The following is a 12168-nucleotide window of genomic DNA, read 5'->3' as shown; positions in this document are numbered from 1 at the left end:
GAAATTCCCAATAAGTTTGATGTGTCACATGAAAAAACAAAAGTTGGATTCAAAATGGCCGCCATGGTCACCGCCCATCTTTAAAAGTTTCCCCCCCTCACATATACTAATGTGCCACAAACAGGAAGTTAATATCACCAACCATTCCCATTTTATTAAGGTGTATCCATATAAATGGCCCACCCTGTAGTTCACATTGCAAAATGTATTTAAAAAAATAAATAAATAAAAAATAAATAAATCATGTTTATGCAGCTTGCTGGTTTTCCTCAAAGAGATGAGTGGTATTATCACTATATTATACACGTTATATGTGCATTTATGTTTGTACTGATATACATAAATCTATGTACCTGTTACAGCTCCCAAGCTTTTCCCAGTGGCATATAACCTTGTCAAACATTTCTTGAGTGAAGACACAAGGAGGAAGATCATTGTGGTAGGAGGTGAGTAACCAAGGTACATTGAAAAACAAAACAAAACTGAGTTTTAACCGTTTATGGTAATATCATGTACATGTGGGGAAGTGGAATATTGCCACATATCCATGCACATGTTAATAGGTTTGCCTGCAATATCAACCTATAAAGTACACACAAGTAATAATCATATACATGCTTTCTATCCTGCTGCTCCTAAAATCTACACAAAAATGTATGGTTATTTTAGTTACGGAACTCATATATATTAAACACTAACTAATATATACCGTAAAATGGTGGCTAAAAATGTGCAAATCATCTTGCAAAAACAAGGCTTCAAATAGCAGTTTAGTCATTATAATAAAAAAGTTATGGCTGGCAGCATTCGGGGAGGTAAAAATGGGATTTTTCCTGAATACGAAAATGGTACCGTCGTTAAAGGGTTAAAGTACATTCAATTAAAGGGGTTCTTATATGGAATCCATCCATGATCCGCTGAGTACTGAATGCCTGGCTTCATAAACTCCAGCCATAACAGCTACAGCTTTCCAGAAATTCTGCCTGTGATGTTACATATCACGGCCCATGTAATGTATGGATGAGCCACGTCTGCCATATTGAGAGACGCCGTTAATAGAGAGGGTACTGTGCAGGGAATCCCTGTCTGTTACACCCATATGCCCAAATGGGGCATACTGACAGGGGATGCATTGAGAAGATAACCCCTTTAAATATTACAACATTTGTCTTTTTTTGGAAATGTCTTTTAATCGTTTATTGCACCAGAAATGTCTACTTTTGACTGTCCTGCTAGAATGAGCAAGTAACACGTTCTATTCTCTAGACAACTGGAAAGAGGTTCTTCAGAAATACATTCCAGCAGATCAACTCCCCAAATACTATGGAGGAACCCTTGCAGACCCAGATGGTGATCCGAAATGTAAATCCAAGGTACTGAAACAACTAAATAAAAAGACATAACCTCAATCTGAAACATTATCTAATAATTTTTCTCTTTTTTTTCATTGGGAGTTAAAGGAGTTGTGCCACTTCAGCAAATGTCATTTATCATGTAGACACAATTAATACAAGGCACTTACTAATGTATTGTGATTGTCCATATTGCTTCCTTCGCTGGCTGGATTCATTTTTCCATCACATTATACACTGCTTATTTCCAGGGGTTACGACCACCTTGCAGTCTAGTAGCGTGGCCGTGCTTGCACACTATAGGAAAAAGTGACAACCTATGCACTCCACCTGAGAGGCTGGCACCTTTTCCTATAGTGTGCAAGCAATGAATATGAGCAGTGTATAATGTGATGGAAAAATGAGGCAATATGGACAATCACAATATATTAGTAAGTGCCTTGTATTAACTTTCTCTGCATGATGAATGCTATTTGCTGAGATGAGACAACCCCTTTTAACAGCGCACATGCATCTCCTTAACCCATTGTATGCACAATTCTCAATAAATGCAACCTTTAATAAAGATCTAAGATACCAGAAAAGATATAGATATGTAGTAAAAACATTACTTGTGACAATACCGAGAATATGTATAAACAATAACTTTGACTGATACTTAGGGCTCTGTGTATTGTCAAGGACCTCTGAGGCCTGCCATACACATTAGAGTGCGTTCACATAATGTTTTATGCCTCCATTTGACATATACATAAAAAATAAAAAGGCTAAAAAAAACGCAGCACACCACGTTCTTGTATCCTGCAGAGTCCGGTAAAAAAAAATTATTATTATTATTATTATTATTATTTTTTTTTGAATGGAACTCTACGGTGAACGGTTGCCACTGTATGGCATCAGTCTGAGGCATCCGTTTAACGTATACGTTTTTTTTTATACGTTAAATTGATGGGAAAAATGTGATGTAAATCCACCCATAGGTAGCTCTCTCTCCCTACATCCCCATAGCATGGCTGAGCAAGCATGTATTCTGAAAGGGGAGAAAGCTGCTGCCAGACAGTCCCAGACACAAATTGCAGAAATCTGGTTGGCTACAATTATTACATGACGCAGCAGTCTCAAATAATGAACCATATAGGTCCCATAGCATACAGCTCATGATAGTCTGGCACCTTTGCTAAGTGCAGATGAAGCGATGTTAACTTCTGTTACCTGTGCACCACACGGCTGTCTACCTGCCACCATACTACATCTGACACGTAGTAGTAATAACTTTGGAAAGAAAGCAAAATCTTACGTTTGACAGGATTAGGCTTCGTTCACACCAGCGTTCAGCCTTTCCGTTCTCTTGCTCCATTATAGGAGCAGGAGAACGGAAAGGACGGATTGGGCACATAACTGAGCCGAGTGGAGCCTACGGACCCCATAGACTATAATGGGGTCCGTTAGGTTTACGCTCAGAAAATGATTTTGGAGCGGAGACAAAAGTCCTGCATGCAGTACTTTCGTCTCCACTCCAAAATCATCTTCTGAGCGTAAACCTAACGGACCCCATTATAGTCTATGGGGTCCGTAGGCTCCACTTGGCTCAGTTATGTGCCCAATCCGTCCTTTCTGTTCTGCTCCTTTAACGGAGCAGGAGAACGGAAAGGTTGAACGCTGATGTGAACGAGGCCTTAGACCCAACTCGTGGTTTTTGTAGCAGCCATGATGACTGGAAACAAATACTTTAGAGGGGTTATTTCACAAACATAGGCTACATGCACATGACCGTATGTGGTTTGCGGATCCATTATAATAATGCCTAGCCTTGTCCGCAAACTAGAAAAAAATAGGACATGCACTATTTTTTTTTGCGGGGCAACGGAACGGACATACTGATGCGGACAGCACATCGTACTGCGGACCTATTGAAATAAATGGGTCCGCATCCTATCCACAATAAAAACGGAACGGACTCAAAAACAAACAACGTTCGTGTGCATGTAGCCTTACTCCTGAACAGCTCATCTGCCGGGGTGCGGGGTGTCAGACTCGTGCCAATCTGATATTGATGATAGGCAATCAATATAAAGGGGTGGACAACCCCTGTTGTGATAGATTAAAATTATAACAATCCAAAAAAAGACAGTTCACAGTCAATCAGATTTACATTTCTGATAATTCTGTCAATTCTTTTTCAGATAAATTATGGAGGAGACATCCCTAAATCATACTATTTGCGAGACCAAGTGCAGCAGAATTATGAGCAAAGTGCAACTATCAACAGGGGCTCCAGCCATCAAACGGAGTACGAGATTCTGTTCCCAGGATGTGTACTAAGGTGAGCAGTTCAGCCACTTATTTGGAGGCTTGTAAGCGTACAATCACACGGTCAGGTTTCTGCATGCAGTATTGGAAGCCAAAACCAGGAGTGAATTAAAAATTCTAAAAGGAGGAGAAGTCGTATATGTCCTTTATACTTTTTCTCATTCTATGATCCACTCCTGAGTTTGGCTTCTGAAACTGCACGCAGAAACCTGACCGTGTGGCTGGTCCCTTATCCTAGGAAGCCAGATTGGCTGTAAGGCCATGTGTTTGCCCACACAGAGAGTTAACAAGGTATTGATTTGATTATTATGCACAATAACAGTTCTCATATATCACATAGAAAGGGAATACTGTTAATTGTAATTATTCACTAGGAAGACTTTAACTCCCTAATGAATCATTTTAATTGCTTCTGGCTGCTCTGTAGCCCTCCCCATGGCCGATGAGTGACATCACTGGAGAGTCTCTGGTGTCACATCCAGTTGAATCTGATTAATGTGGCTCGAGTAGTATGGTATGTCCCTTGGATGACTGTGCTCAGAACACATTACATATTATACCCTATATTGGTGCCCTTGTCTAAATTGTGGAATTTATATTGCACTGGTCACACAGGGCCCTCTTTTCATTTACTTAGGTGGCAGTTCCAGTCGGATGGCGGTGACATTGGATTTGGAGTTTACAGGAAGACAAAGGCAGGAGAGCGACAAAAAGCAGGAGACATGATTGAGGTGCTGCCAAGTGAAAGATACAATTCCCACATGGTACCAGAGGATGGCACCTTGACATGCACTGATCCGGGCGCATGTAAGTATAAAGGAGAGTAAATCCATGCGCTCAGAAAGATCCTGGGAACTAGTAAATGTTTAGAATGGAAGGAAGTTATGGCATCTAAGCCTTGTGGAAGATTTGTAGCTATTTTAAAAAGAATTTACTTAACTTTTTTTTCTAAAAAAACAAACAAACAAACAAACAAAAAAAAAACACTTATCAAACTATTATTGACCAGTTTTCTAAACAGTTGCATCAGTGCATAACCCATCCCTTTCAAGATGTGTCATGTCATGGTAGGTGATTGTACTGGGGGTAGATGTCAGTAGAAAGAAGGATCATTTGTTTTTGGTGTTTAACAGAATTGATTCTTGGTTCCTGTGGGATGATTCCCCTCTCACCGTCAGAAATGGCTGGCAGCCAAATGATTGTTCTGCGGACAGCTTTCTCTCCCTACTGCACTGGGTAGAGGGGAATGGGCTGCTCCCAGACACCTCTGTATATGCAACAACTTATCTTCGAGGGTTCGAGTGCGATAAACACACTTTTAGCCATCTTTGCTGAAATCATGTCTATGGCCAGCTCTGCATCTATACACACGTCCTGATTTGATCAATGCATTTGTCACAAGTATATGGAAGGCCAAATGAGCATCACAACAGATATACTGTGCACCTACTAGAGAGTTAAAGGGGTTCTTTACCTTTTTCTTACTGATGATATATCCTCTGGATAGGTCATAAGCATCTGATCGGCGAGGGCATCAGCTGTTTGAGAAGGCAGTGGCGCTTGCAGTAGCGCTGCAGCCTTCTCGCTGTTTACAGCAGGCCAGTGACGTCAAGACTATGTCACGTGGCCTGGGCACAGCTAAGCCCCTTTAAAGTAGCACACTTGTACCACACAAAAAATTGTATTCTATGACATGTTAGAAAAGTACATGTTATAAACTATAGTGAATGTAATTTTCTTACCAGTCTTACATCTTTAGGATAGGTCATCAGTATCAGATCAGTAGGGGTCTAACACCTGGGACCCCCACCAATCAGCTGTTTCGAGCAGCCGTGGCACCAGAATTTATACACGGTATGGAGCTGGATGCAGTAGGTTCTGTACTCTGTATAGTTTCACTCACCAGTGTACTGCAGCCCAGCTCCCTTAAATTGGAGTTGAGTTTCAGTACACATGCATGGCCGCTATACCATGTACAGAGCTGTGCTCCGTACACATTATAATAACTGGTGCCGCGGCTGCCTGAATCAGCTGATCAGTGGGGGTGCCGGGAGTCATACCCCCACTGATCTGATATTGATGACCTATCATGAAGATAGGTCATCAATATCTAGCCCAGACAACCCCTGTGATGTTATGTGAGTGCAGTGGGCTTTATATATATGTATGTACAGTACAGACCAAAAGTTTGGACACACCTTCTCATTCAAAGAGTTTTATTTATTTTCATGACTATGAAAATTGTAGATTCACACTGGAGGCATCAAAACTATGAATTAACACATGTGTAATTATATACATAACAAAAAAGTGTGAAACAACTGAAAATATGTCATATTCTAGGTTCTTCAAAGTAGCCACCTTTTGCTTTGATTACTGAATTGCACACTCTTGGCATTCTCTTGATGAGCTTCAAGAGGTAGTCACCTGAAATGGTCTTCCAACAGTCTTGAAGGAGTTCCCAGAGATGCTTAGCACTTGTTTGCCCTTTTGCCTTCACTCTGCGGTCCAGCTCACCCCAAACCATCTTGATTGGGTTCAGGTCTGGTGACTGTGGAGGCCAGGTCATCTGGCGCAGCACCCCATCACTCTCCTTCATGGTAAAATAGCCCTTACACAGCCTGGAGGTGTGTTTGGGGTCATTGTCCTGTTGAAAAATAAATGATGGTCCAACTAAACGCAAACCGGATGGAATAGCATGCCGCTGCAAGATGCTGTGGTAGCCATGCTGGTTCAGTATGCCTTCAATTTTGAATAAATCCCCAACAGTGTTACCAGCAAAGCACCCCCACACCATCACACCTCCTCCTCCATGCTTCACGGTGGGAACCAGGCATGTAGAGTCCATCCTTTCACCTTTTCTGCGTCGCACAAATACACGGTAGTTGGAAACAAAGATCTTAAATTTGGACTCATCAGACCAAAGCACAGATTTCCACTGGTCTAATGTCCATTCCTTGTGTTCTTTAGCCCAAACAAGTCTCTTCTGCTTGTTGCCTGTCCTTAGCAGTGGTTTCCTAGCAGATATTCTACCATGAAGGCCTGATTCACACAGTCTTAACAGTTGTTCTAGAGATGTGTCTGCTGCTAGAACTCTGTGTGGCATTGACCTGGTCTCTAATCTGAGCTGCTGTTAACCTGCGATTTCTGAGGCTGGTGACTCGGATGAACTTATCCTCCGCAGCAGAGGTGACTCTTGGTCTTCCTTTCCTGGGGAGGTCCGCATGTGAGCCAATTTCTTTGTAGCGCTTGATGGTTTTTGTGACTGCACTTGGGGACACTTTCAAAGTTTTCCCAATTTTTCGGACTGACTGACCTTCATTTCTTAAAGTAATGATGGCCACTCGTTTTTCTTTACTTAGCTGCTTTTTTCTTGCCATAATACAAATTCTAACAGTATATTCAGTAGGACCATCACCTGTGTATCCACCTGACTTCTCCACAACGCAACTAATGGTCCCAACCCCATTTATAAGGCAAGAAACCCCACTTATTAAACCTGACAGGACACACCTGTGAAGTGAAAACCTTTTCAGGTGACTACCTCTTGAAGCTCATCAAGAGAATGCCAAGAGTGTGCAAAGCAGTAATCAAACCAAAAGGTGGCTACTTTGAAGAACCTAGAATATGACATATTTTCAGTTGTTTCACACTTTTTTGTTATGTATATAATTCCACATGTGTTAATTCATAGTTTTGATGCCTTCAGTGTGAATCTACAATTTTAATAGTCATGAAAATAAAGAAAACTCTTTGAATGAGAAGGTGTGTCCAAACTTTTGGTCTGTACTGTGTGTGTATATATATATATATATATATACACATTAAATGATGTCTCATGTAACATGTTATGTAACGCACTAGTAATGTGATGCAATAGTATACACTGCAGATCACATTACTAGTACATATACATAATACACAGTATATTACTTGGACAGCACGTACCACCATCAGTCCAGTCACCAGGGCAGCTGAGGGCCTGAGCGGGCAGAGCTGGGAGGCCTGGGGCATTGACTGATAGACGAAGGCCCCACTCAGCAGCAGGAGAGTCAGCGCGAGCAGGACACAGGAGTGAGGCAGAGCCTAGCCTAGCTCCTCACTGGCAGTGTCCATGAAGTCAGCTGCGGCGCCCATACACTAGATGACATCACTGTGACAGTTAGCTACGTCCTGGTGTCTGCCAGCCTCATGATCTTAAGAGAAGGCCACGTGACTTTCTGACGCTACGAGTGTCAGGTCCTTATCCTGCAGCTTCCATTACAAGTCTTCCATTACCACCCCTATGACATCATTAAATACTGCGGTAATTAAGAAATGGTGATCGTCATATCACTATTTCTTAATACCGCGGTATATTATAGATACCGGTATATTTCCCAACCCTACCTTTTATTACAGGTTACATCATGTACCTTTCTAACAGGTCAGAGAATAAAACATTTTGTGGGAGTGCTTCTTTAAAGGTTAATATAAATCATTTATATGCAATTAATTTAGACAGAATCAACTTTCCTAGATCAGAGTATAATAATATGTCAGTAATATTGTGGGGGGGGGGGGGGGGGGTTTGTGCAAAAAAAAAATAAACATGACCACACCATGTGAACAAACCCAGTCCATCTCTAGAGATAACCTAAAGAAATTCAAGTTCTAGCTCTTGACTGATTCGTGTGCGTTCCTACACTGCCCCCTAGTGTGTTTGTAGGATTCTATCACTTAATCAAATGGTACAATTACTCAACGGTGGAAAAACGGCCGTCAAATCGGTTGCAGTCCATAGAGTCAATTCTCCCACAGCGTTCATACAGTTTTTCACTGTCACAAAGCAGGTCATTGCATAATGTATTTTTTATTGGAGAAATTTCATGAATATAATTGATGCACTTGGAAATGCCTTTTCTAACCAGCCTATGAATATGCAGCACATAAATGTTTCACAAATTTTAGAAAACATCTGTTTTATCACATGTTTATCACACTGCTGATGCAGTTACCACAGCTAGCCTCTTATTGTCACTGCTCTTCTCCCTCCGCAGATGTGCTTCGCTTTGATAATACGTACAGCTACATACATGCCAAGAAAGTCAGTTTCACTGTAGAAGTCCTGCTGCCGGACCGAGGCTCCGAAGAGAAGATCCAGAAACTAGAGGAAAAGTTGGAGACCAGTTGCAGCCTCTAAAATATACTGTGCATATGGAAAGTCTTCAGACCCTTTCACTTTTCTTTATTTTGTTATGTTGCGGCCTTGTTTTTCGCAATCATTCTGCACTCAATACCACATAATGCTAATTTATTGAAAAGGAAAAACTAATAAGTGTTCAGACCCTTTATTGAATTAGGTGAAGCACCTTTGGCAGCAATTACAATCTCCAATCTTCTTGGGTATGATGGCACATGGTTTGAACACCTGGATTTGGGGATTTTCTGCTCTGCAGATCCTCTCACGCTCTGTCAGATTGGATAGGGACCGTCTGTGGACAGACATTTTTAGGTCTCTCCAGAGATGTTCGATTGGGTTCAAGTAAGGGCTCTGGTTGGGCCACTCAAGGACTTTCACAGAGTTGTCCCTAAGCCTCTCCTGTGTTGTCTTGGCTGTGTCCTTAGCGTCATTGTCTTGTTAGAAGGTCCAGAGCACACTTGATCAGATTTTCATTAAAAATATCTCTGTACATTGTTCCATTCAGCTTCTTATCAGTTCTGACCAGTCGCCCTGTCCCAGCTGCTGAAAAACACCCCCCCCAGTATGATGCTGCTACCACTATGCTTTAATGTAGAGATGGTATTGGGCAGTGTCTGGTTTCCGCCAAAGATGACACTTAGAATTGGTTTCATCAGACCGCAGAATGTGCTCTTAGGAATTTTCAGTGCAGCAGAAATCTTTGCAACCTTCTCCAGATTACACAATCCTGTCTTAGAGCTCTACAGGCAGTTCTTTCCCCCTCATGTCTTGGATTTTGGCCTGATATGCATAGTCAGCTGTCAGACCTTATATAGACAGGGCTGTGTCTTTCCAAATTATGTCCAATCAACTGCATTTGCCACCGCTGGACTCTAATCAAGGTGCAGAATCATCTCAAAGATAATCAAGAGAAATGGGAGGCCCCCAGAGCTAAATTTCTTAGCAAAGGATCTGACTGAAATTTCTAACATTCCGTTTTCACTTTCTCATTAAGGGGGGCTGAGTGCATTATTTTATTTTATTTTAGCACGAGGCCACAAGATAGCAATGTGAAAAAATTGAAAGGGTCTGAAGACTTTCCAAATGCACTGTAGTCCTTTCTGTAAAGCTTGTACAAGACCCTAAAATACATCCATGAAAAGTATGTAACAGCACTGTGTGCATGAACCGGCTATGGTTCTGAAACTGCAATAAGACATTTGGCCACCATTTAAAATCTATTGTGGCTCTTTCATGTGCCTCATTTCATTCCATATACAGGTGAAACTCGAAAAATTAGAATATCGTGCAAAAGTCTTTTTATTTCAGTAATGCAACTTAAAAGGAATTGCATTAATGCAGCTTAAAATTAGAATTTTTAAAAAATATTCTAGACTCAGTGTCACACTCTAATCAGCTAATTAATCCATACCCCCTGAGCAAAGGGTACCTGAGATTGTGACTTTGGGGTTTCATAAGCTGTAAGCCATAATCATCCAAATTATAACAAATAAAGGCTTGAGATATCTCACTTTGCATGTAATGAGTCTCATATGTTAGTTTCATCTTTTAAGTTGCATTACTGAAATAAATGAACTTTGCACGATATTCTAATTTTTCGAGTTTCACCTGTATATGAAACAGAGAGCAGCAGCCACAATTACCTATAGGTAGATAAGAAAAGATCAGTGCTTGAAATGACTACTAAAGGCATAGAGATACTTGAAGCACAGTGCTTTTTTGTAGAGTCTATCCTTCATGATGATTAGGAATAGTATTCATACCTCAGAAAATACAGGGATAAAGTTTAAGAATTATTTTAATGAGATTTTAAGAGATTGACATATTTTACCGTTTCTTTAACCATTTCTGCACTGTGTTGGCTATATTGACCTTATTATTAGTCAATACTAGGTTCATGAATCAGTAAAGAGACAATGTAATTACCATGACCAGCTTCCTTCAGTTATTTACTGACCATGTCTAATCCTTTTCTGTAACTAGTAATAATGCCATTTCTAGACTCCCCTGTGTGTGATCGTATAGGATAATGACCTCCATTTTTAAAATAAAATGAGCTCTGAATTTAACAAACTTTGCATAAATCAATAGTACAAGCGAATATAAAAGACTTTATAATATATCTTATTAGAGAACAATGCGTTTTTCTCCACTTATAAGCCACTTCTTCTCCTCCCCCTGAACTGATTATTGACCCTTGGTTCACAGCTAAAATCCTTATTTGGAGATGAGATGAAATATCAGCTCACTGAGGGATCAGGTTACTATAAGAAAGGAGAAAACAAGCAGCACTATTATGTATATACTTCACTGGTGGGTGCAAGAAAACTGGACTTAGGCTACTTTCACACTAGCGTTTTTGCCTGATCCGGCAGGGTTCAGCAAAAATGCTTCTGTTACTGATAATACAACCATCTGCATCTGTTATGAACGGATCCAGTTGTATTATCTTTAACATACCCAAGACGGATCCGTTATGGACTCCATTGAAAGTCAAAGTGGGATGGATCTGTTTTCTAATGTGTCAGATTGTGTCAGAGAAAACGTATCCGTCCCCATTGACTTGCATTGTGGGTCATGACGGATCTGTCTTGCTCCGCATCTCAGGACGGAAAGCATCTCTGGTATGAGAACGAATGGAATGCATTTTGGAGCATTCTGTTCTGTTCAGTTACGTTTTGTCCCCATTGACAATAAATGGGGACAAAACTGAAGCGTTTTTTTCCGGTATTGAGACCCTATGATGGATCACAATACCGGAAAACATTAACACTTGTCTGAAAGTAGTCTTAGGCAGTCCACAGCACAAGTCTTCCAGTTAAATGCATTTCTCTTTTCTTGATAAAAAAGCAGCCTTTATTCACCCATATTGTAACGTTTCAAACTTGAATAAACCTCCAGCTGGAGTGGAAACATCACAACATGGGTGAATAAAAGACACTGCTTTTTTAAATCAAGAATGGAGTACTGCTTTGAATTGCAAGGATCTGGTTACATGCTGCCCACAGAGATTTAAGGAGAGTGGAGAAGAGGCAGAGATACACACAAAGACGATGCTGCTGGCTCTGGTAAGTTTTCTATCTCATTCCAGTGCTGGATTCACATCAGTACTGTCATAATGTCCTCCAAGCTGAAGGAACAGGAGAGACCGTGACAACTACAGAGAGATAGGGGAGCAGGATCTCCTTCTTTGGGCAGTGTGTGGGAGACATAACATTTATTCTCTGCCCACTGGATCAGAAAAAGTTGACAATTAGAGGTAGAGTCTGCAGAAGGGAAAACTTGTGAAACATGGAAATCTACAAGCCCTATAATTGGCAGATA

The 12168-nt window shown here is 40.9% G+C and overlaps 1 protein-coding gene across 1 annotated transcript in view; it reads left to right on the top strand.

Annotated features, from left to right (window-relative positions):
- The window catches only part of SEC14L2 (SEC14 like lipid binding 2), a 50886-nt gene extending 40670 nt beyond the window's left edge, over positions 1–10216 (top strand). Inside the window, exons 8-12 of the mRNA XM_044288515.1 lie at positions 363–446; positions 1267–1373; positions 3536–3675; positions 4300–4469; positions 8702–10216. Coding sequence (XP_044144450.1) covers positions 363–446; positions 1267–1373; positions 3536–3675; positions 4300–4469; positions 8702–8844 — 644 coding nt within the window. The 3' untranslated portion in view covers positions 8845–10216. The remainder of the gene's footprint in view (positions 1–362; positions 447–1266; positions 1374–3535; positions 3676–4299; positions 4470–8701) is intronic.
- The last annotated feature ends 1952 nt before the right edge of the window (positions 10217–12168 follow it).

The sequence above is a fragment of the Bufo gargarizans genome, chromosome 1 (assembly GCF_014858855.1).
Source record: "Bufo gargarizans isolate SCDJY-AF-19 chromosome 1, ASM1485885v1, whole genome shotgun sequence".
Lineage (NCBI taxonomy): Eukaryota > Metazoa > Chordata > Amphibia > Anura > Bufonidae > Bufo > Bufo gargarizans.
Note: the sequence above shows the minus strand (reverse complement) of the source record. Positions and strands in the feature narration are given on the sequence as shown.